This window comes from Gossypium arboreum, chromosome 2, assembly GCF_025698485.1.
Source record: "Gossypium arboreum isolate Shixiya-1 chromosome 2, ASM2569848v2, whole genome shotgun sequence".
Classification (NCBI taxonomy): domain Eukaryota; kingdom Viridiplantae; phylum Streptophyta; class Magnoliopsida; order Malvales; family Malvaceae; genus Gossypium; species Gossypium arboreum.
The window spans coordinates 3,408,505-3,434,251 of NC_069071.1; the positions used below are offsets into that span (position 1 = coordinate 3,408,505).

At 30.6% G+C, this 25,747-nt stretch overlaps 3 protein-coding genes and 1 long non-coding RNA gene across 4 annotated transcripts; 2 read left to right on the forward strand and 2 right to left on the reverse strand.

Annotated features, from left to right (window-relative positions):
* Positions 1-526: 526 nt before the first annotated feature.
* Positions 527-3,866, reverse strand: LOC108467834 (WAT1-related protein At4g15540-like). Its single transcript, XM_053023681.1, has 5 exons — positions 3,637-3,866; positions 1,869-2,079; positions 1,625-1,783; positions 1,098-1,246; positions 527-872 (listed from the first exon to the last, which is right to left on the reverse strand). Exons 1-5 carry the CDS (start codon positions 3,684-3,686, stop codon positions 746-748), a joined length of 696 nt encoding a protein of 231 aa, XP_052879641.1. The 5' UTR covers positions 3,687-3,866; the 3' UTR covers positions 527-745.
* A 1,363-nt stretch (positions 3,867-5,229) lies between these two features.
* On the forward strand, positions 5,230-7,787 carry LOC108469104 (uncharacterized). The gene is made up of 4 exons (XR_001869041.2): positions 5,230-5,583; positions 6,284-6,556; positions 7,036-7,165; positions 7,274-7,787. It is a non-coding gene; the product is annotated as an uncharacterized LOC108469104 (long non-coding RNA).
* A 7,224-nt stretch (positions 7,788-15,011) lies between these two features.
* LOC108467953 (protein SHORT-ROOT-like) lies at positions 15,012-17,028 on the forward strand. Its single transcript, XM_017768783.2, has one exon. It carries the CDS (start codon positions 15,294-15,296, stop codon positions 16,869-16,871), a length of 1,578 nt encoding a protein of 525 aa, XP_017624272.1. The 5' UTR covers positions 15,012-15,293; the 3' UTR covers positions 16,872-17,028.
* Positions 17,029-22,240: 5,212 nt separating this feature from the next.
* LOC108467622 (uncharacterized) lies at positions 22,241-25,081 on the reverse strand. Its single transcript, XM_017768332.2, has 3 exons — positions 24,559-25,081; positions 23,639-24,141; positions 22,241-23,291 (listed from the first exon to the last, which is right to left on the reverse strand). The coding sequence occupies exons 1-3, from the start codon at positions 24,599-24,601 to the stop codon at positions 22,440-22,442; spliced, it is 1,398 nt and encodes a 465-aa protein (XP_017623821.1). The 5' UTR covers positions 24,602-25,081; the 3' UTR covers positions 22,241-22,439.
* Positions 25,082-25,747: the final 666 nt, after the last annotated feature.

A 25,747-nucleotide genomic window follows, 5' to 3' on the forward strand; every position in this document is an offset into this window, starting at 1 on the left:
AGACTCTATGCAATTTGAAGTCCATCCAGAATGCCCCATAGCTCTGCCATAGTCGCTGAGCAACGCCCAATATTCCTTGTGAACCCCGCAATCCAAAATCCATCATGATCACAGACAACTCCAAAATCTAAAATCGAATCCTTTAAATGAGCTTGTGATTAGTTGGTCAATTTTTTTTTAAAGATTATCCCCCTAAACAAAGGTCAAGTTGCTAAATCTTACATTTGTCGTATATAAATCTATAAAAATTTGTCAGTTAATAAAACACATGCGATGTCATTCGAAGTGATGTAACACTTTAGTTACTTTTAACTCTTTTGCTTGTGTTCTGTTCGAGTGTTCAAACATTTCTCACTAAGAATTCATACATTGGACACCAATAATTTTTGACAAGTAATTTGTGTTTTAAAGATTTTGATATATTCATGTATTTATATTTTGTCATGCTCAAATATTCGTTTTAGTTATTTTTTCCATGTCACGTGATCCTATTGCGTCTAACATTGATATCCTAAGGATTAAAAGATTAAATAAACCTCAAACTTTGTTTATTTAATTTTTTATACAATACAAGTTCAAATTCACACCCCCACTATGATATTATCTAATAAAAAAAAACACATAAAAATAACCCATTGGACCTGGTTTAATCCAAAATTTGAGGGAACTTAAAACACCAAATGGTGTTTTCATATTGCAATTGACATTGAACAAGTCTTTTTGATGATTTCATGAATCATTTTAGCTATTCTTCGCAGTCTTCCACTTCCAAGAGAGGAGCCTTACCATTAGATGAAACCCTTTCATCTTCTTTTGATTGTCCCCATATTACAGCATAAAATCCCATTGATATAATAGTTGCTCCTATTATGCTGCAAAATTTAGATAGATATATGGTATTAAATTGATTAATTTAATTCCTGTATTATTAAAAAGAATCAAATAAATCTAAATTATAACAGAGTTAATATTTACAAACAATTATTATTTTTTCTTGAATTTCTAACACATTCATCTATATATGTGTGTTTAAATTGCATCTCAAATGATTCTTATAAAAACTGGTATCTCAAACTAGGGAAAAAGAGTTTTAGTACCTTCCAAGATGTAAAGAATCACCTAGGAAAATGGCACTCATAAAAGCAGCAATGGCAATAGATAGTGGACTGAAAATTGCAATGTAGACAGGTCCTTTCAAATGGAGGCCCCATGTCATCACAAGTGTCATAAAGGATTGGATAGCACCCTAGACAAAAATAGACAAAAGAAATTTATGCTACTCAAATTCGGATTTAGTGAAAATTACAATGTATTAAAAATTAGATTATATATATATATATATTTTTTTTATTTTAAAATAGATAAGCCGGTTCTTTTTGTTGAAAATTTCATCTAATTCTATCGTAAAAAAAAATTTTGTTCCTCGTACTAACATACAGGGACTAATTTTTAACAGTAGAAATAGATGAAATTTTTAACAAAAATACTAAATTACTCTTTGATTTAACATATATAATTTAACAAAAGTAAATACAATTCAACTCCTAATACAAAAAATTTCATGATATTTTTACCGATGTAGATGTCTCGATTAGTAAATTGTAGTTAATCATCAAGTTCTTACTGAGTATAGGACTGCTACAACTGCAACACCAGGCCTTAGCATCCAGGAACTCAAATCAAATTCTAGTATTAAGGAAACTGGTGCAGATACCATTGCCCCACATAAGTTGTAAAACAATGCAACCATCAACTCAGCTGGGTAAATCTCCATAACTAGGGTCTAGGAAGTTTTCGAAATCCCAAGTTTAGTTCAGTTCAGTTTAGAAAAAATGGATCTAAGGAGCCCAAAGAGATGTATGATGTACCTGAGCAATCATCTGGATTGCAAACAGAAGATAAGCAAAAAAGAGTAAGATCCCACCAATGATCCAATTTGCCTCTGAACTTTCCAGGGGGCTCTGAAGTAAAACTTTGGGGCCTTTGTAAAGAACAACTAGTAATGCTCCTGATACTGATGTTATGGTCCCCATGATTTTAGCTTGACTGCTTGAGCTTCTTAAGGCTACTTTTTCCAATCTTGTTAATTATAGTTTCAAATGAAAGGGAGAAAAACAAAGAATTAGGTTGACTTATCAACTTTGCTACAATTTATAATGTTATATTTCAATTTTAATTTAGTGTATTTGTATATATCAAACTTTAATTTGGTTCAACTTTCATATTTTACTAACCCGTGGCACAAATTTTCATTAAACTATGTATAAATTGCTAACATGACATTTTATTAAGTTAAAAACAAACAAACAAATATGAATTATTTTTGCCTAAATAAAAAAAAAACAGTGAAAAGACTTCTTCAGTTCTTTTCAATTTCAAAAGTGAGTAAGAGCGAGCAATTAATCACAAGGTTAATTTTTTTCATTGATTTTACATAAATTTTATTGTTATGATTTCAAATTTAGTTATCGTAATTTACATATTTTATCAATTTGGTCATGGTTTAACAAATTTATCCCGCAATATTTTTGTAAATGTGTAAATGTTGAGGTTAAATTTGTTGAATTATTTAGAATCAAGAATGAATTAACAAAATACGTTAACATCAAGGGTTAAATTTGTTATTATACCAATCAAAACTATGTGAAATTGATTAAAGATATTAAGGTGTGATTAATTGTCCTTAATTGTATCACAAATAACGGAATTAGTGAAATATGAAACATAAACAGAAATTAAAATTTAATAACTACAATTATATCAAATTAAAGTTGATGTATAACATTGCATATTGTATCAAAATTTATTTATGATTTTGATATTTATTTTGGTTTTTAATAATTATGAACGAGGCAAGTCGATAAATAGGCTAGAGCAGGGGTGGAGATAAACGGAGTCAAAAAGGGACTAATGCCCCTAACAAATTTTAAAATTTATCATTAAGCTTCTGAAAATTTTAATTAAAGTTTTAAAATTCTTATTAATTTAAATTTAAAAATAGTAAATTTATGTTTTGGTTACTGAACTTTAAAAGTTACAAAATGATTATTAAATTATTTGAAAATTTTATTTAAGTAATTGGATTGTTCAAATTATTGTTGTACGGCATTTTTTGTTTGCACAACTTTCACTAATCAAAACCTCTTATTCTCTTTTTTTTTTGAACGTTACAAATTTGCGAACCAATATCTAAATAAGTTTTTTCGTTGATCTCAAACATTGACCGTTAGATCAACTTAGATTTAAGGTATGTTCTTTTACTCGTTAATGGGTATTAATTTATCGTACGGATTGTTACATGAAAATCACTAACCAAACCTTTTTTAAAAAAATTAACAACCTAATGACTTAAATGAAAATTTTCGAATAATTCAGTGATTATTTTATAACTTTTTAAAATTGAGTGATTAAAACATAAACTTATTCATAATTTAGTAACGTTGGGTGTAATTTACCCTCCAATTTAATCTCTTTGCTTAAATGAAAATTTGCATTTTCAGCTCTTCTAAAAACTTTTGACCCTTTTGTTTTGCTATAACCCAAATCCAAACCGAGCCGAATCGAGAAAAAAGCATAATCGAGTACTACGTTCGAATCGATTTTCCATTTTCTTAAGTTTTAGGGTTAAGAAGAAACCTGAAAAGCATAGCAAGTATGAAGGTAAAAGCTGGTCCCAGATTGCTCATTGCAGAAGCTAGAGTTGGGGAGCTATAAGCTATACCTTTGTATGCACATATTTGAGCTAAAAACCTGCCCGAGAAAAATCTTAATTTTCACATTTCCATCTTCAAATTGGCGAAAGAAAATATATGAACACATACCCAATAAGCCCAATAAGGAACAATCTAGAGCCAAGGTAGAAATATTTCAATGAGGGAACCGTTGCTCTTCTGCATTAAAAAGAAGCAAAAGTTTTCAATGGTATGTCGGGATAGATCATAAACTGTGTGAAAAGAAAATTGGATGGTATATTAAGAAATTACCTGGGAAAAATAAAGGATAAAGGGAGAAGAACAAGAGCTGCAACAACATAAGAATATGTAATGAAGATATATTGATTCATACCCTTTGATGTTGCTTCTTTGAACAAGATGTTTACACCTACATTTGTGGATACTGCTGTAACCATGGCTATTAATGGTAGAACATCGTTGTAACAGTACCTTCTTGCCATTTAAGTCTCCTTCTGTTTTCACTGGTTTTCTGGGAAGAAAAGAAATGGTAGGACGATCTTTACTAACTACAATTGCTACTGATTTTTATGTATAGTTCAATTATTATTGATATACAGTGAGTTGATTTTTATGAAATATAATGATCATGGTTTATACTTGATGGTTGAAATTTGGTGTAATTTGATTTGTCGGTGAATTAATGAATAAAATAAGAAAAAGATGTATAGTTTTTCTGCGGTAAGGAACGCCTAACGGCTGTAGAACGGGGGCTGAAAAAGATAAATGGATTAAAAAATATTATATTTTTAAGAAGGGGTGAAGTTATAATTTTTTTATGAAATTAAATTATAATTTTACGATAGTAAAATATAATTTTTACTATTTTAATAGCTTATATATTTATAATTTTAAAAGATTAAATTAAATTTTTATCATTTTAAGATGATAAAAGTGTAATTTTATTTTATTAATATAAATTTTTAATAGGACTAGAGCCTTACCAACCCTTAACTACGTCTCTGTTTCTAAAGGTACTTTATTTATTTTATTATAAAGGAGATTTTGATTCTTAGGAAATTTCGTTTTAAGGATAAAATTGAGGATTTGGGTAAGGATATGCTGGTTGATTTGTGAAACTGATTTTATCTTTTAATTCCTTTATTTTTTGTTTTAGAATTAATTTTAGTGTTTTCAATAAAAGAGAAAATATCAAGAAAATTATTATATTTTTATAGGGAAAATTTAAGTTTTTACATGTAATTAAGTTATATGTGAGAAATTTGGGTTTTATTTTAATAGTTGAATAACTCAATTCTCTATAAAAGTTGAATTTAAAAAAAAATTGAGCTATTAAAATAAAAATTTACTAAATTTGAGTGATTAAAATGAGTATTTTAGCGATAAATTAACAACAGACGACTAAAAGAATAAAAGCATATAACCTTATTGATTAAATTATAAAACTATGTAACGGCAGTGTTTATATTGTAAATTTTTATTTTTGATACCCAAAATAAAAATTTATGAAAGTTGAGTGATCAACTATATAATTTACTCTTTTCTAACAGGAATTAAACGGTGGTATTACTTGCCAATTCAAAAGGTTGGTAATTAACTAATTACCAGAACCGCCAATCAGAGAACTCACCGGCTGACTCAAATCGTCGATTGTCAAAACCCTACTAAGATCCCCAAATCATAAACCCTAGCAATCTCGCCAAACTCAGTTTCATTTAATTCCAACAATACAAAGCTATTCGAAACCAGAAATCCTAACACAGTATCATCCCTGAAAAGCTTCGCGAAGATGGGAAAAGAAACAGCACTGTAAAGATCGAATGTTCATGACGAAGACGGACTGGGGCGACGGCGCTTAGTCTAAAGAAAATGGGACAATTTTCAAACGCCGGTATGCCTCGTTCTCTGCTTTACATTTGTTTATATCTCTATTAAAATTTATGCTTATCGACTAGCATCATTTTAATTTTCTATTTTTTTATGGTTTTTCTTATTTAGTCCTGGACTTACGCCATTTAATATATATCAGTAATGCACGAAGAATGGCAAGGTCTTCGGTATAATAATCTGCATCTTTTTATTTTCATTTGTTGCTTGTTTTACTGGTACTCCTTTAGTGACGTTTTGGTGTTGATTTGTTGATTAGACATTGGTGGTGGTAATGACCTACAATAACTATCAGTCTACATCAATCAGTTGATAGTGTTAATCTCATATGAGAATTGTTATATTAATTATCTAGAAAGTGGGAAAAGGATATCTCCCGATGGAGATGATCACGGCTTTCGATTCTTAGTCATTGTTTTAGATCCGCGATGAGTTTATAGCACGTAGAAAATGACTCTAAGATTTCTAAACAATTCGAGCCTTGGTCTGTTTTAACATTGAATTTCTTATGAGGACACACTGACATAACTGTAAGGACATGTGAGAACTTCGTCACTCATTGTGATTGTGGTTACTACAATGGAGTGGCCTTCAATAGAAATATTCAGTATGGTGACAATTGTGCAGCTCAAATTCTATCTTTCGTCATTACTTGGCTTAATAGGTTGACTCAAGCTAATGAAGTTATACCTACTGGTTTGTAGTTTGTAGGAATTTATGATTCAAGGTGGTGATTCAGCTGTTACTGGGAGAGGAAGTGAATCCATGTGGTTAAAGTCTTTTGAAAATGGACTTTAAGTTGTTCACTCAGGAAAAGTGTTGTTAGTATGTAAACAGTGACCTTCACACAAATGACTCCCGGTCTTTCATCCTCTACAACTCTGCAAATCATATAAACATCAAACGTGCAGTTTCTGATGATGTTCATAGTATCAGCTATGGAGAAGGTTCCTGTCGATGAGAATGATCAACCTCTGGTGAGTTTTTGTGTCTAGTATTCTTTATGTCATTACTGATTTGTCAAGTTTCTGCATTTTTCCATGTTAGCACATGCTTAACATCAGCAGCATGGTTGGTTGCTTCTTTAATACAAATGCCAGCTCCCCTTATTTTTCCAATTATAAATTGTTAGCTGTTTAGTTGATATTCATGCATTTTATTTTTGTTAACTTTTGTATAGAGAAAAGATGATATTGAGGTCAAAATCTGTTTCTCTTTACTATAAATCTTTGCATGTTTGTTTGAGCTATATTTGCTACTGCATCCCTTTTAAATTTTAATCATGTCTAATTTGCAACTGAATATTTGTTTGTAATGGACAATTCTGCTTGTGGTGATTGTAATGCCTCTGGAATGTCCCTGTAGCGTTTAAGCATCTGTATCAGAAGGTTTTGCCACTAGATACCTTCTGTTCCAAGCCTAATTTCTGAGTGTTTTCCTTCCATTACTTGTGCAGGAGGAGATTAAAATAATTAGTCACAATATTTGTGATTCCACACATGGAACCCAATAAAGAGGAAGAGGAAGAGGGAGCGGGAGAGGCAGAGAAGGGAAAAGGTGAGAATACCGCTGAGGATGAAGATAATGTTAGTTTCTGGACCCCTAATTCTGAGATTCTTTATTCTAGTCTCTTTCGCTTTTCCAGGTTACTTTCTTCTCCAAAGCTGATCAATTTGTATTTCTTTCAATTCCAGGATAAGGTTGGGCCTTGATATAGCAATCCAGGTACTGGAACAGTAGAATCTGAAGCCGTGGTTGGGATTGTTAAGTATTTAAAAGGCTAGGAGTAGCGGAGTGAGACAGTATCAGCAGTTTCTATAACAATAAGAGGGAAAGTTACAGGTGGAGAACTTAAAACAATTGTCTTCTTGGTGTTTTTCAATAATGCTTAACTCCTGTTTTAAATGATGGAGATTGTGCTTTGGAGTGAGAGATTCAATGGAAGAACTCAGATTTCATTTTTCTGTCAGTAAGAACCATGCTTATATACAATGGATATGCTGGTAGAGGTAGTGTAAATCAGCATTGTGAAATAAGGCGGTAAAAAGAAGAGGAAGGAAAAATCAGCATCCTTCCTTTCACTTGTATCTTTGGTCGTATAAATGAAGTTGTAATGAATATGGATCAGATTTTTTTTTCCTTTCAGTTCTCATAAGATAACACTTTTATTCCCTGTTATTCAATTATAAGAAACTGATTTCGTCTAAATGATCTCTCTTTCTCTGAACTTTTATTTCCATGAAATTGGATGTGTTTTCTAAGTTTTCTGGTTTCTTTTCCATTCTGTACTTCTTGTTTCTTCCAAACCAGTTTCTTTCAAAATGCTAGTTGGGACCCAAGGTACATTTCCCGTTTTCAATAATGTATTTAAAAATTACAATTCTGTATACCTGCTCTAGCATTTGTTGGGACATCCCATGTGTATGGCCTTCTGTGACCACCATAATTTTACTTGCGTTCATACAATTTCCTGCACGATTTGAACCAATGTGGAGCTCCATCAATGCTCATTCTCAGTTCATTGCTATAGAAGAGGTTAACTTTTGACACATTGCATGCTTGCCACATGCTGGTGATCCCTTTTGACTGGTTCACAACAGGTTCAGATGTCAGGTAAGCGTGACCGTCTTTTAGCAATTTTTCGTGAATAAGTTGTATGCCATATTTTCATATAGGAGTTTTCCTTGAGAATATGATTAATTCTCATACTGCTGCAGCTTTCATTAAAACCATCTATTCTGTACTACAGAATAATGTATCTGAACTTGTGGAATGAGTTCATACCTTTCTCGAACTGCACACTGACAAGTCAGGATGGAAATTCCTTTCTAGATTTCATTTGGTAGGGGTCATACTGTGCTTGCTACATGCATTACTTGGATCCTTTTACTAATTGATTGACAATTATGCTGTAAACTCAAGGTCCTGCCATATATCTAGTATAGGGTTGTGAGACTGATGAACTATGCAGTGATTAATTGCATACAGTATTGTCCACGCAATCAGTTACATGTTAAGCTTATTTTTAATGTCAACAATTGTCAGCCCATAAGGTATTTATTAGCCACATCCTCCACACATCAAACAGATTACCAGTTTTCTCAGGTTGGATTGGCATCAGCAGGGATTATGCTGCTGAGTTAGCATTTAGAGAATTGGAAATGGTTACTACTTCTGTACTTACAAAACAAAACACTATATAAAAGACAGTGGAAATCAGATCATCCTAAAATCTATCAAATCTCTGAGGTTTGTGCATTTAAAAGAAAAAAAGATGGTCCATTTGACACTCAATTATCTGACATCTTACAAATGCATTTCCAAAGTACTTATGTTTTCTCCATTTTGCTATTCACTCATAGAATCTTTGCTCATTGCTCTACGTCAAGATCCAGAGAAGACAATATGATTATATGGCAGTTGGATAAAAGACAGACAATTGGTGGCCCACCAGCTGCAGAATTCTCAACTAAACAGGTCAGTTTTTTTTTATCATTCAGTAGGAGAAGTTTTTGGATGTTTCCAGTTGACACTATCTTCCCCATATTAGTTTTATGCATTACAAAGAAAAAACACTTTTGTGAATGAATGCCTTTTTCTAACTCGTAGAGTAGCTAGAAATAGCCAATATGGACCACTTCTATTTAGTGACATTGCTAGCCAATAGTAATTTCCAACTTAAAATGTCATTCTTGACGTTGTCTAACCACAACTTCATGAGCTGATTTTCAGTGCTTTTCTGGACAATATTTTTTTCTGTTCTTTTACTGGGGGAAAAAACTTCTTTATTGGAAATGATTGTCAACTTTCGGTGAAAGCTTGAATCAATCATTCTGTAAGTAAAGAATGGGTTTTAAACATATTCTTCCACAGCAAAACTCTTTAATTATCTTCATCGTCGGTGAGTTTGTCACCCTTTTTAAGCTTATATGATTGCAGCTTTAAGATTTCCTTTGTTACCCATCTCCTCCAAATCATTTTCTGAATAAAAATGATTATTAAAACTAAAACTGGAAAAGAAAGATGGAAATATAGCTTCAGATGAATTGGAATATTATTTTATGCATTGATGTTAACTTTGGTAAGAACAGAAAATTTACACAAATTTACTAAATAAAACATTATCTTGTTGTTTATCAACTGAAAATATACTTGTGTTCTCGTTCATATAATTTTTTAGATTAAGATATATTACACAATGAACTGAAAAATAGTACAACATATGACATACTTTTAATCCCTTTCATTATAATATTTATTATACATAATAGTATAAACTTGCACATGTAACATCCATGTCAAGCTGATGTGCCTTTTTTCCTTTTCTTGATGGATTGTGTATTATTATTATTTCTCACTTTTTTATCTTTTATCTTCTTTTTTTTTTCTTTTTCTTTTTTTCTCCTTTTTTTTTTACAGTTTCTGATAACATAATGAGTATGTCAATTCAGAATTCATCTTTCAAGCTGTCTTTGATTGTATGTATCTACTCAAACTCTTCAGAATAAGAAGAAGAAGGGCAGGCTGCTTTTTGCTTTAAAGCTGATTTTCTACCCAACTTTAGAAGAGGTAGAAATTTGCTTTTTCCTCTTTTCTTTTCCATTGTCCTTCAAGTTTTAACACCTGCTACTTTTTTTCCACTATTGATCAACAACTTGTTTCTCATAAGATTGTGGAAACAAAAATTTGGTGTCTTTTTCCCATGAAATTAATTCATTCGAATCTCATAGGTATCGGTTTTATGATTGAAAACCGAAAGTACTTAAGACAGATCTTAAGGAACTCTTAGTTATTAATCCAACAGGTAGGGGCCTCATAAACATCATCAATGAGAAAAAATAAATGTATATAGTAATCAAACAGATTAGTTGCAAAAGAAAAGTCAGGGAAAGGGAAAGGGAAAGTGAGAGGTTGGGGGAGGGGGGGTCCAACTGCAACTACAGCTTTGGTGACTAATGGTGTTAAGCCATGTCAGGCAAAAACAAACCCCATCTTATATTTTTTTTTTGCAGGTCCACTAAAGTTATCTTTGGCCAGGTTTGATGTATATATATATATATAATATAGCTCATAACTTTGGTGCATACATATATATATATTATATACTTCTTTTGATATTAGCTCAGGTTATGGTGGGGTTAATGTTTTGTATAAAGGCCATGAGGAAAGCATGTTTCAGGCAAAAATTTGATTGACTAACTCAGAAACCATGTCCTTTCTGTGGTCACACAGACTCACAGTTACTTCTTTTTTTCTTTTCTTTTCTTTCTTTTACATCTTAGTCCTTCTTTTATTAACATAAGACTGTGACAGTTTTTGCTTTTGACCTTATTATTTTCATCCATCATTCTATCAAGGTATGGGGAAATAAAGGTTTTTTGGATTCCACAAATTTTATCATTTTTCTTTTATAAATCAGACTTGTGTGGTTAAGAGATATGGTAGACTATTCAAAAAGGAAAATAAAGGTGTAAAGTGCAAACTAAGACAATTCAACTCAATTAGATGAATAGCTAAAAAAATATATCATGATAGAAAATTTGATTTTACCAATTTAAGTCATAATTAATTTAACTGAACTGATTTTAACGTCAGTCGATTTATCAAATCTTTTTTTTAAAGTATGATAGCACAAATGGAAATCGTTTTGGGTTTTGGTTAAAAATTTTCTATACATTTAAAAATTAAGTTAATTTTAGTTATTAAAATTTATAGATCAAATAATCGATCAATTTGACTTATTTTAATTTAATCACCTATAAGTTGAATTATTCATTATAATTGATTTAACTAACCCGACTTAATTGAATAATATTGGTTTAAAGACTTGATTAAATCGATATTGATAAATTATTTTCGTATTTTCTACATTAAGTTGGAATGGGCTTTTCAATCAATTAATCTCATTCTCTTAGTAAATTCAAACATTACTTGTTTAAGAGTAAGATTATACGAATTTGGGATTCGAGTATATCAAACGTACTTTATGGAATTTAAAAAATATTAAGTTTAAAGTTGCTTTTTTCAGTTATGCAATTTATAAGGTATCAAAACAATAAACTAATGAAACAGGGAAAAAAACACAATAAAAATAAAAAAAGGTGTTAGAAAATTAACAAGTTGGCCATCATCACCTTCCCAAATAATCTAAAGCAAAATTTCTTTTATGGTTGAGGTAGTGTGACATTTCACCTCACAGTCTTGTTTCTATAATCCTAAAAAGCAAAAATCATGTGAACAAAATTTGGCCCCCACAACTCCATCAAACATCCCATGGTTTAAGCTTTCAAAGTCTTTATATTATATTATTATATTTTAGTCTTTTATTATTTATATATATATTAGATTATGAGACATTCATATTATAGGTGAAAAATAAATTTATGTAATAAATATATTTGTAAAAAGTTTATTTAAGTAATAGATGAAGCTTTAATTGAATGATAAAATATGAATGTCAAATTCATGAGGCATAAGTTCAAATTTTATTATAAATATTTTTTATATATAAAATATAAAATAATAAAAGCACCCTCAAAGTAATACAATTTATTTTGAAAAGTAAATGTATTTTTTTATTGATTTCTCAAGGTATGTACCAGAGCGAACCCAATAATTAATCTTCCACATTCGTAGATCGATAAAGAGGATAGCTGTTGGCCACAAGTTTTACAGCTGCTCCATATTTAAGAATATTTTTATCTTTTCTCAATTGAATTGATATATGATTAACTCGTGACATCAACTCAGAACTTTATAATATATATGTGAAAATGTTAGTCATAATAAAATTTAATATTTAATATATTAATAACGTATAATTTTATATATTATCAATAAATTAAATAACGTTCCATCTTTAAAAATGAAGTTAAATTGATTTAACTTTAATTTTTTTTATAATATATTATCATCTAATTCATTTGCACTATCATTGTATCACAGAAAATTTGATATATTAAAAATATGCATTAAATGTTTTTTTTAAAGTAATAGTTAAACTATTTAACTAATTATATTAAATCCTAATTAAGTTAGCTAGATAGGTTTGGGCAATGGGGTTGGCAACTTGGAACATTTTGAACAGGAAAAAATTTACTTTGGTTCTCGGGAATTGAGTTCCAACACTACTTTATTTTATTTCTTTGTTTTTTTTACTATATACAAAATCAAAATCAGAACCCCATAAGTACTACTGAGTATACATATGGTGAAATGGAAGGTATAAGAAAAATAGGTTGAAATCAGTAGTTGTCTGCAAGCGCTCATCTTGACTAGGGACAAAGGGTCGAAAGCCAGCAATTTCCCCCTAATGATTGTTGAACAAAATCGAGGACGACAAAGAAAGAACAACACATGAGAATATCTCCACAGCAAAATAAATGCATAGCCTAAGCCACCCCTTCACATTGGAGAAACAAATAAAACAACATAATAAACACTCCTACCCCTAACCCTAAACCCTAAATCTCTCTTCTCATACCCCTTCACCTACTACTATTTTGCCTTGACCCCCCCCCCCCCCCCAAAGATAAAGGACAAAAATTGGGAACCTTCCAATACACAAACAATATATTTACACACCATAAATCTCTCTTTTCCCAACCCTTAGTTCAAGGTTATATAGATATATGCATGAATATATGTGTATGTGTGTGTTTTAAAGGTGGTGAAATCATTAGGGGGAAGAGTTTTGATATTTTGATTTGCAAGATTTTGGGGGACAGTGATAGTGAAAGATTAATATTTTAAATTATGATTTCGGGTTTGATTTATGTGGATGGAGAAAATTATGCTAGATAATATTGGAAGGTACGGTTAATCTTTTCTATAATGACTTTATTTAATCGTTAAAATTTTGGATGTTATAGAGAAGAAGATGTTATATATTTATAATAACATTCAAATACCTATAACAAAATTTAAGATTTAGATTATATTTTGATAAAATTTATAAAAATAATTTTATTTATTAGAGATTATTATCATTTAGTAAAAATATAATTAGTATATTTTTATATAAAATTTAAATATTTTATTGAAAAATATTTTAATTAAAATTTATTGTTTTTATTTCACTTAAGAATAAAATTAATTTTACTAAAATTTAAGACAATGGATTATTATAGAGATCTATTTTAATAAAGAGTATACTTTATACTTTATGATTGTTGTTGTTGTTATAGAGAATAAAATTATAACATAAAAAATTAGTTATAAATCAAACTTGAATTGTTATAGAAAGTTTTGTGAATAAGGTTTTAAGTTCGAATCTTGTAAATAAAAAAACAATGTTGCTGGAAAAGCTTTATTCCCCTGTTTAAAGGGTCTAATTTAACCTTACTTGAAATTTTATCAAAACTCAATATAACTATCAAATACGGGAAGATCTCGAACCAATAAGTTCTATATACTATTGGATGATAAAAGAAAGGAAAAAGGAAAGCAAGGGTACAATGCATATGCCCCTGGGAAAGGGTAGTAGTGTTTTGCAATGGAATATAGTATATAATAGTTTTATTATAATGACAAATTGGGAGAGTATGGGATATAGTGTAATATAATAAATTAGTATAGAAATAGGGTAAAAAAAAAGTATAAAAATTGGCAGGGTTTTGTAAGGGATTAGGAGGCAAAGAATGTGAATAGAGAATGGGGGTATTGTATTGTATTGGATTGATGATGATGATGATAATGGTGGTGGTGGGTTTTGGTGCTGCCCATGCACGCCGGCAGCTTTTACCCTCTTTTACTCTCTTTCTTAACCCCCCCCATTTCGCACGCCTACACTCACTTCAATCTATACCCATTTCTCTCTCTCTATCTTAAAATATACATTATGAAAACTTAGGGTTTAATTCTAGTTTTAGCCCTCTATTATGTTGAAATTTATAATTTAATCCATTTTAATATAATTTGACATAATTTGATTGTTTTCTTTTTGTTAATAGGTCTAAATTGATAAACCAAAGTAATAATTTGAACTTATTAATAATATTATAAAATAAAAAATTATATTAAATTAAAAGGATAGTTATATCATAATTTATTATATAAGTGATTATTATATTAAAAATAAGGTTATCCAACTAATCCATCTCATGATATTTATTTATTTTCTCCACTTTTCCATCAAAATTATATTTTAAAAATTTAAAAATTAGTTAAATTGTCGATTTTTTTAATTCTAAATAGTTAGCTTAAAAGTCGATTAAATTTTTATTAAACTGATATTTTATTCAACAGAATGATTCGATAAAAATTAAAATAGTAATAAAAAAATAAAACCCAAAAAATACTAATAAAGCCCCTATGAGTCAATTCCTCCATGGAATTAAAAAAAAAAACAAAAGCATGCCCTAAAAGAAATAAGCTAAGCTAGAAAAAGAAGGCATCACCACTAACCGGCCACCTCCATCGATTATACAAAAAGAAAAGCATAATTTTGACTGTCACGACATAGATTCCCCCAGCCCTCTTTACTTTCTTTTTCTTAATTCTATTTATTTTTATTTTTATTTTAAAACCCAATTAGCAAAATCATATAGTTTTAAGATCCCCCCCCCTTCTTCAATCTAGTATATACTGTTAGAACAAAAAAAAAAAAAAACATAAACTCTCATCACTGTTATAGCTGTTCCCTTGCCCCGACAACCTTAAATCCAAAGTCTTAAAATTTTCATTGATGTGGGTCTTGTTTTTCATGTTTTTTTGATGGATACTTTGTTTAGGTTAGTAAGTCTTCAATCATCTGATCAATCTTTGAATTCTAGTAGAACATCAAGCAGTTCTCGATCTTCAAAACAAAACCATCGTTACCATCATCATCATCAAGAAGAAGAAGATAACGAAGAATGCTTCAACGTTTTCATGGATGAAGAAGACTTTTCTTCGTCTTCTTCTAGGAATTATTACCCTTATTATCCTTACCAGCAACAAAATCAACCCCATACCCATTCTTCCTCCGTCGGCGGCGGCGGAGGTGGTGGTAGTGGAGGAGTAGCAGCCGTTACGACTCCCACTAACACTTCCACCCCCACCACTACTCATGCTTTTGAATCTTCTGATTATTCAACTGCTGCTTTTTCTTTTTCATCTCCAGCTCGTGATTTGAACAACTTTGATTTCTCCGGCAAGTGGGCAACCGATGTGTTGTTGGAAACGGCGACGGCTATTGCTGATCGGAACAGTGGACGTGTTCAACAGTTGATGTGGATGTTGAATGAACTTGGTTCACCTTACGGTGATATTGATCAAAAGCTGAGTTCTTATTTTCTTCAAGCTTTGTTCAGTCGTATGACGGATTCCGGTGAGCGTTGTTACCGGACTTTATCATCGGTATCGGAGAAAACATGTTCGTTTGAATCAACGAGGAAGATGGTATTGAAATTTCAAGAGGTAAGTCCATGGACTACTTTTGGTCATGTTGCTTGTAATGGTGCAATCATGGAAGCTTTTGAAGGTGAAAGTAAATTACATATAATTGATATAAGCAATACATATTGCACTCAATGGCCTACTTTACTCGAAGCCCTAGCTACCCGTAGTGACGATACGCCGAGTTTAAGGCTTACAACTATCGTCACCAACAAAAACGGCGGCGTTTCAACATCCGGCGGTGGAGCCGCCGTCCAAAAAGTGATGAAAGAAATAGGTAAAAGGATGGAAAAATTCGCTAGATTAATGGGAGTTCCTTTTAAATTCAATGTTGTACACCATACCGGTGATTTATATGACTTAGATTTATCAAACCTTGATGTTAAAGACGATGAAGCTTTAGCCATCAACTGTGTTGGCACATTACATTCGATCATGGATACTCGTCGGGACATCGTTATATCGAGTTTCCGGCGATTACAACCGAGGGTAATCACCGTCGTAGAAGAAGAAGCCGATCTCGATATCGGTGTCGATGGGGTCGAGTTCATTAAAGGTTTCCACGAATGTTTAAGATGGTTCAGGGTTTATTTTGAAGCTTTAGATGAAAATTTCAATAGAACAAGCAACGAAAAGTTGATGCTTGAACGAGCCGCCGGCCGGGCCATCGTTGACTTAGTGGCTTGTTCGCCGGCAGAGTCGATAGAGAGGCGTGAACCAGCCGCGCGTTGGTCAAGGCGGTTCCATGCAAGTGGGTTCAGTCCTGTGGGTTTGAGTGATGAAGTCTGTGATGATGTACGCGCCTTGTTGAGAAGGTATAAAGATGGTTGGTCGATGACACAATGCCCTGACGCCGGAATATTCTTGTCGTGGAAAGATCAGGTGGTGGTTTGGGCCAGTGCATGGCGGCCTTGACGACGGCGACCGGTGGCAGATGGCGTTTTTCTTTTCTTTTCCTTTTTGTTGCATGGCAAGGGGAGTGGTTCACACGTGTGTTATGGTTTTTTCTCGTACGTGTAATGTGTATTGGCGTATTTTTTCTTTATAATATGGTATTGGGGAGTGCCAAGAATTTGCTTTTGATTTTCAATAGGATTGGGAGTAATTAAAATTAATTTTCACTAAATATAATTAAATATTGTTATTTTTTATTTTTGTGATTATTTTATTATTATATAGAATTTTTTGATTTTACATTAAATAAAAATTTTCAAAAAAATTTATAACAACAATATCAATTGAATTTATATAAATTTTTCGACTCATTCCCCCATCAAAAGTTAAAAATTTAATCAATACCACCAACTTAATTTGACCCCATATTTGGCCTGCACAAATTGAAGACAAAAATGAACAATTTTCTTAGCCTAAAACATAAGGTTGGTGTTGGACTAATTAAATAATTAGCATTTGCTAAGTAATCTTTAATTTTATAAATAATTGTTTGCAAATAGGTCCAAATTTAAAATGGGTTTGGTATTTGGTATAAAAGGGTGATATCAGCTTATGAAATTTTAATTATTTTGATAATTAAAAAAGTTTAAATTTATAAATTATCCATCTCAATATAAATATAAATAGAAATAGGTCTTTATCTAGTTTAGAGTCTTAGGACGGCCATTGGTTAGGGATTTGGGTTCCAATTAGGGATATTTTGTATAGGATTAATTGAACTAATTTTAGATTTATTTTATCTCTTTATTTGTTTAGTAAAATAATCTAGATATAAAGGGACATTCTAAATTAATACGGAAACATTATAATTCATCATAAATAACGATAAAAGTTCTTTCAATAGATAAAATCGCAATAACTCCGAAACTTTCGAAGAATATATATATATTTTTTAATTATAAACATAAATGAAATCAATATTTTCTTTTTACTTTTTAATTCTTAGAAAGGGAAAGCTTTGGTTTTTCCACAAATAATTAGCCCCCACCATAACCTAAAAAAGTGCATTCATGGTGGTGTGGTAACGTTAACAAGTGTTGCTTTTTGGCCCACACATAAAAAGGAAAAAGAAAGTTAAGAAGAAAAAATTTTAAAAATAAAAATAAAAACCCAAAATTTTATCGGGTTAAATGATAATGAGTTTGTATTGAGTTTAAGTTTTATACATAAAGGAAATAACGTTGAATGAGTTTTGATCTCAATTTTTGTTCAGAGTTTAACTCAATTTACTTTTAAATTTAATTAAAATTTAATATAATTATCAAACACTAAATTAAAATTAAATATGTTAGTGGGGTAGCTTCTTTTTAAGATGGTTCACATCTTAATCTTTTAATAAGACCCACACTTTTATTTTTCTTTTAAATTCTCATCTTAAATTATTTTTCTTTCTATCTTTTGTGTACTACTTTTTCTGATTATCATTTTTCCCTTACTTCCTTTTGCTTTTAGAGTTGATAATATTAATAATAATAATATTATTATTATCATTTTATGCAACTACTCTACGTGTGTGTGTGGGTTTGAGTCGGTCCATATATGTTTGTTCATTAAGCTTTAATTAATTAAGCTTTGAATTTGCTTTATGTCATTGACAAATGACCACCTAGCTACTGTATATTTGGACTCAATATATATATTTGATTGGAGGGCCAGCCTAAGTTTAAGTTAGAAGACACTAATCATATGTTCACAAAGAGATTATTCAGTTAAATTTCTTTAATATTGGTTGTTAATTGGCCCTTTTATATTATATAAGAGTTTAACTTAAGTTATATATATATATATATATATTAAAAAATTATAGGTTTAAGTCTCTTTATATTTAATCTCATTTTCATTAGATTTATCGAGAAGAAATAAATAATGGTCCACTTTATTTACTATAAAAATAATAGAGGTTATTTAAAAACTATAATGATTCTAGTTTTAATTCACTTTATTTTTCTAAAAGTTATGTTAGTTTTAGTTTTAAATGTATGAATGAGGCTTATTAAAATAAACACGCTACTAAATCTATTTGGACCCTAAGATGAGGAAAATATATAAACCATTTGAAACTTAACTTTTCATGCATCATTTATGCGGAAGGGACTCTTAGGGGTCTTTTGCAATAGTTAATTGGTTGATCGTAGTTTGTTTTCAGATCAATGAGCTAGGATGTAATTATTGACAGTTGATCAAGGTTAGTAGTTATTAGCAGTTATTGGCAATATCTTTCTCCTCCATTGGGCTTTATTCTTTTTTGCAGCCGTGGTATTTGCGCAATAATTTGTAGTGTTTTATTCATTATATATATATTATGTATCGATCGTATATTACTATTATTTATAGTTCTTATAAATAAAAGTATCTTTTTAAATATGATACACTAATTAACCCCAAATTCTCTTTTTTTTCTTCAAAACTAAAATTCAATAAACATTAAATGCTAAATATTTCTGATTATAATTATGTAGAATTTTCTAATTGAGATGAGGGAAACAAAGCCACATTACCAATTTTAGATTTTTGGATGAAAATCTTCATGTATTTTCTCTAGGGTAAATTATAAAATGGTTATTAAATTATTGTATTCGTTTTATTTTGGTCACTGAATTATTATTATTATTATTTAGTCACTAAACTTTTAAAAATCAAATATTTTGATAATTTAAAGTCGACTTGATTTTTTTATTGGTCTAATAAAAATTTAGCGCTCGATGTTTACATATTATATCAATTGAATCCTAAATATAAAATATTCAACAAATTTAACCCTCCATGTTTACAAAAAAATTATTTTAGTTTGAATTCTAAAAATTCAATAAATTTAGCCCTCAAAATTAATAATTTTTTCAATTTAGTTTCAATTCTAAAAATTTTAATAAGTTAATTTTGGTCCTTTACAAAATTAATAATTTAAACTTCTTAACCTAAAAATTTTAGCTTTTAGGTTTCAAATTTTATAATGTTATCTTACTCTAACATAAAATTTGAACATCGTCTTTGGCATAAATTATTTTTATACACACTATTTACCAACCCAACACCAGAAAAAAGGAAAAAATAAATTAAAAGAACACCATATAGTAATGATGTTTAAAACGTTACAATTGATGAAGTAAAGTTGATTACAAATCTTTGGTATAGGCTGCAACAATCAACCAACTAGCTTATAATAATAAAAAACACTACCAAACAACAAAATTCAATACTACAAATAGAAAAAAGAAAGTCAGCTCAAATTGCCATCTTCAGCTTCAAAATGGAAGATAAAATTATGGAAAATGGATTGTTTAATTATAAATATGTGAATTTTTTTAGAATTCGAACTAAAATGACAAATTTTGTAAACATTGAGGGCTAAATTTGTTATTAGACAATAAAAAATGGCTATATCAATTTTGAGTGACCAAAATATTTGATTTCGAAAAGTTTAGTGACTAGATCGACAAAATTAATAGTTCAGTGTCCAAAATAGAAGGGAGATAATAGTTTAGTGCCCATTTTTGTAGTTTACCCATTTTTTATTGGTAACGATGTTAATTTTTTAGTATTTTATTCGATTTTTAGTGTTGATTTGATGAAAGTTAAATTAGGTTTGAATTTTTCATGATCTTGTTAATAGAACAAATTTAGTGTTAATTATAAAATTGTTTATTTATGTGTTTAATTTGTTAAATACAATAATTAAAGGCAGTGATTTTTTTTTTCCAAATTAACCTTAAAACTCGAATTATACACAAAAAAGTTAGCGCTATCACCTTCCGATACCAAAATGTATAACTTTTTCAAATATAAGTAACATTGGAAAAAAAAAAAGTATCATACTAAAAAAAGTGTCTAACTCAAGTACCAAATAATATATTAAGCTCTTAAAAATATCATTTTTGATACGATAACTAGAACTACTTATAATCCTTCCACAATCCCTAAATTGGAAGATAAACACGTTCCAACCCACTTCTTCTTACATTAGTTTTAATTTTTTTGGTGAATTACAATAACAGGACAAAACTCAAACAATAAACGCGACTAACACGACTTGAACCCAAGTCATAACTGGGACAATGAACATCATTGATCATCAAGCCATCACATGAGTTTAAGTTTTACTTTAATTTGGTAATGGAAAGTAAAATATAAATACATTTTGTTGTATACCCAAAACAATAAAATGAAAATTTTATTAAGTTAATTTAAATCGAATTGTGGATGGCAAAGGATGAGCCCCTAAGATAGATCACTTTGACCATAATTAGTTGAAGTTTACTATATTAGAATAATCATTATAATAATGATAATGCTTTAATTAGATTTATGGGGGGAATTAGGGAACATTTCCAGGGAGTTGTCTAAGTGTACATTCCAACACACTAAATGCCAAACTTAGGAATTATGCAAAACAAAATGTCCCAAACAATTTCCCTGCTTGAAGTATGTTCCAAAATTTCTATTTATCCCCCAAAATCCTTATGTATAACACTAGCTAAGGTTTGTCTATAAATATGAATTGGTTTATATTACTATTTAGCTTCACAATTACACTCATTTTCTATTTTGATACTTAAATTATTTTGGTACTCAAATTAAAAAAATAGGTACCGCATCAAACTAATGAAAATGTTACCATATGTCTGTCTTTTCTCATGTTACCAATTACGTGAAACTATTAATCAAAAATTGTCCGACATTTGTTGATATTAATCATTGACAGAATATATTTTAAAATTTTTTGAATTATTTTTATTTTATATAAATGATACATTATAAAATAAATTTTGAATCTTTTAATTTATTTTTTTATTTTTTATATAGTTAATATTTTGAACCAAAACTAATAAAATGATAATATAATTACTAAAATAAGACAAAAATTAAATATTAAAATGAGAAATGAGTATATTTGGAAGAGTAAATTGTGAGATAAAGACATAGTTTTAATTTGGTCAAATTTAACATCTTTGTAGTATAAGGTGTATGTAGAGAAATGTTTTCTTTTGGTTTTAATTACAGTTTAATTAAGATATTGGGACATTTGTATGTGAGAGAAAAGGCCACAAGCTTTGGGGTAATGGGGGACCTTAACTTTTTTCTTTCATTATTATCGTATAGGACAACCTTGTCAACTTGTCACTGTAAATTATGGTCCTAAATCATTCTCAACAACACCCACACTTTTTCACTTTTTTCATTTGTCCCCTTTTTGGGTTATTTGTTTCAACACCAATTTCCCTTGTTTAGTAAGGGAGACACGTAGAAATTTATTTCACAAGCAATTTCCATGTCCCCCAAAGTAGCATGAGTTGGCAAAACTTGTGGCACAAGTAAAATGGGGCCTTTCCCCCTTCTTTTGGGGCAAAAAAACATACACCAGATATATAAATATGTATGTATGAATGTGTCAAGCCATGTACACTGAAATATTGAGGTGTGTATGCTCAAACAGCATCGAAAAAATCACGGGACAACGATGTGAATCGGTGGAAGAATAGGAGAAGAGCTTTAATGTACATATACGCTAGAATTGAAAGAAAAACGAGCAGATCATTTCGATACCTTCCAACTAGAGGGAAGTCTCCACTTCTTATGCCAATATATTGACACCCTTGGCCATGGTGGGAATCCGAAATTGTACTCAAGAGGACGGTCAGGAGGGCCACCGACTATTAAAGGTAACCATACATACCTTGAGTTCCGTAATTCAGCTGGATTCCACCGATCTGCCATGAAGATATATGAACCTGGAATGCCTGGTAAAGGAACTACGAATGTACTTTGTGCGAAAAAAGTTGCTAGCCGGAACATTTTGTTTCCACCGATGCATGGGTTTCCCATTGTTTCCCATGGACCCATGATTGACTCAGCTGCATGTGCTAATGCTTCGTTTGGTGCCCATCCGGTACAACCCGACGTGACCATGTAATATGTTCCTTGGTACTTAAAAAGAGCTGGGGCTTCTCGGTGTTGTCCAATCAGGATCCTTCGCATATCAGGTTGCACATCTAGATAATCATCGGTTAGTGGTCCAATGTGAAGTTCACTATTGTCTTGAGATGAATAAATTAGATACACTACACCATCGTCGTCCTTGAAGATGGTCATGTCCCGGCTGTCGAATCCATGGGGCCTTTGGCTACGGAGATACTCAAAAGGACCTGTTGGGTAATCACTGATAGCAATGCCGACACAAGCTTTAGTGTAATTCGCATCATCAATATGCATCCACATTACATACTTCCCTGTTTTCTCGTTGAAAACAACTTTTGGCCGCTCCAACACATTGGATTTGTGGAGATCGTGGGTCTCATTTGTTTGTTCTGCAGCTAACACGATACCTTGGTTTTTCCATGTCCATAAATCCTTTGAAGAATAGCAACCGACTCCTATAACGTCAACCTGATTACAAGAAGGAAAACTTCTTAGAACTAAAGGCTGAAATAGGAGCTAAAAACGAGTTACATATTACTTGCATTTAGGCGGTTCCTCGGAGTTTAGTACTTCTAAAACAGAATTTGTACGAGTCACAACCAAGACCAATATACCTATGAATGCAAAATCCTCAATAAACATTTAGGTAGTTCCTTAGTCCTCAATAGTAATCACTAAAATCCTCAAAAAACATTTCGTCACTAAACAAATCTTACATCATGTTTTGCTTTCGCTCTATGAATGCAAGCAACATATTCTTTAGTAAGAAAACAAGATAATAAACTTTGATTACGTCTTCAAAATAATAAACTTACTCGAGCTGCACCCCTTTTATGAGCACGGTACGTGGGTCCATCTTTGTACTCTCCATACCAATAGTATGTATTGGACCTTTCATCATATAGCATACCACCTCCATGAGCTTGAATAGGATTTCCTTCGGTATCCAACCAAATTTTCCCGGGATAGTAGTGATGGCTACCATTTTCCACACCCTTTACTGGATCTACGGCACTTTTCATATCCGGAAAGAATACATGCCGAATCTGGGAATTCTCATCGAGAAATTCATCAATCAGATTGGCTGATCGCTTGCGTCTCCGTTTAGCAGCATGCGGAGATTTTTTCTTCTTAGGAGGTGGAACTTGAATATTCTCCTCCTCCACTTGTTCAAGTTCCCGGACTAACGGATGACGACTCACATGCAATTGGATATCTCCTCTCACTACATTTCTCCGGCTAGCAAGTGAGTACAATTGGAGCAGAAGAAGTAATCCCACCAAACTCCACACCATAGCTGACCTCGAGCATCTGTACCCTGCGCGGTTGGTTTCCTATATTTGTTAAAGTATTTGGCCTAAATATGAATTCCAACAATGTTCAGCTACTCTTTATCCTAAATTCCATTGAAATTTATGCAGAACAAACCCTAAACCAATACTAGATTCAGAATCAACAGCAGCAAAGTTCAAACATAGAAAGAAAATGCAACCTTTATAAACTCCTAATCATAAACAAAAAAGGATCAAATTGAAAGAAACAAAAATATGTAAATTTGAATTAATTTCACCATCTTTTCAGCATAAACAAGCACTTAAGTTCAGTATCAAATACTAAACTTTCAAATAATCACTTTAATTGTAAAATCTAAAAGCCCTATAGCAGATTCAAAGAACATGCAAAAAAAAACATGACCTTTGCAGAAAACTATCAATACCCAGAAAAGAAAATGAACCTGACAAAGCTCTATGAAGATTCCCAGTTCCAGATATGGCCATCTCTGCTTTACCCTGTTCTTCAAAGCTCCAAATACAAAAACCAGCAAATAGTAGGGGGGAAAAAACCCAACTTCACAGAAAGGAGTAAAATTTGACAATAAGAAAAAAAAGACAAAGTGAGGAGAAGTATAGTTATTTAAAATAAAGATCTAAAGAAGGTTTCTTTGAAGATGGATTACGACTATTGAACAAAAAAAATTTTCCTTTTTTCTTTTTTATCTAGTTCTGTGTATGTTTTACTCTTTTTCCCTATGTTTTCAACACAAAATCCCTGATTTTCAGATCAGATGTTAGATTTTTAATATGATATTTTGTTTGTTTTTGGATAACATTTTGAGCAAATGATGATTTAATTGATTTTGAGCAATTGATTATATGGTTTTTATATGTAATTATCATGTGATTAATTAATTAAGGAGACTATTGGGTATTTTATAATTGTTAAGATTTCTATGCATGAGGTGTATAATTGACAGTTCAACAGTTGAAGAAAAAAAATAATAAAAGGGTTAAGAGCTGTTCAATTTTCCAACAATTACCTTTTCTTTAAATAATAATAAAAGGGTAATGAAGAAAAAAAAACAGAGGCCAATGCATAAGCTGAGTTTTTTTTATCCTTTCATCTAAAAATTAAAAAATATTATCAGCTAAATTTAATTAAAATATACAAAAATAATGATTAAAAAATTAACTCTTAATGTCGTAAGAAAAACAAACTGAAAAAAAAAGACCAAATTTAATTTTTTTAAAATCATAGATTAAATTGACATAATTTATAAATAATGAAGAATAAAGTTGTTATTATGCCAATTTTAAAATCTACCACCTTTAGCATTGTGTGATTAAAAATACAAAATTAAATACTTAAGTGACAAAAAATTACTAATAATCGAATGATTATTTTATAACTTTATAATTGAGTGATAAAAAATTATTAATATTTAAATGATTACCGATATAATTTACACTTAAAAGATTTGGTGTTAAAATTGGGTCAACCAATCAGAACTGTAGATGCCACATCAACTCATTTAGATCTACTCTCCTCCTCCCTTTTTTTTTTAAATAATTATGTTTAATTACATAGATTATTTCTAATAATCTTTCAATTTTGTCCAGTTTTATTCAAAAAGTGTACACATGTTT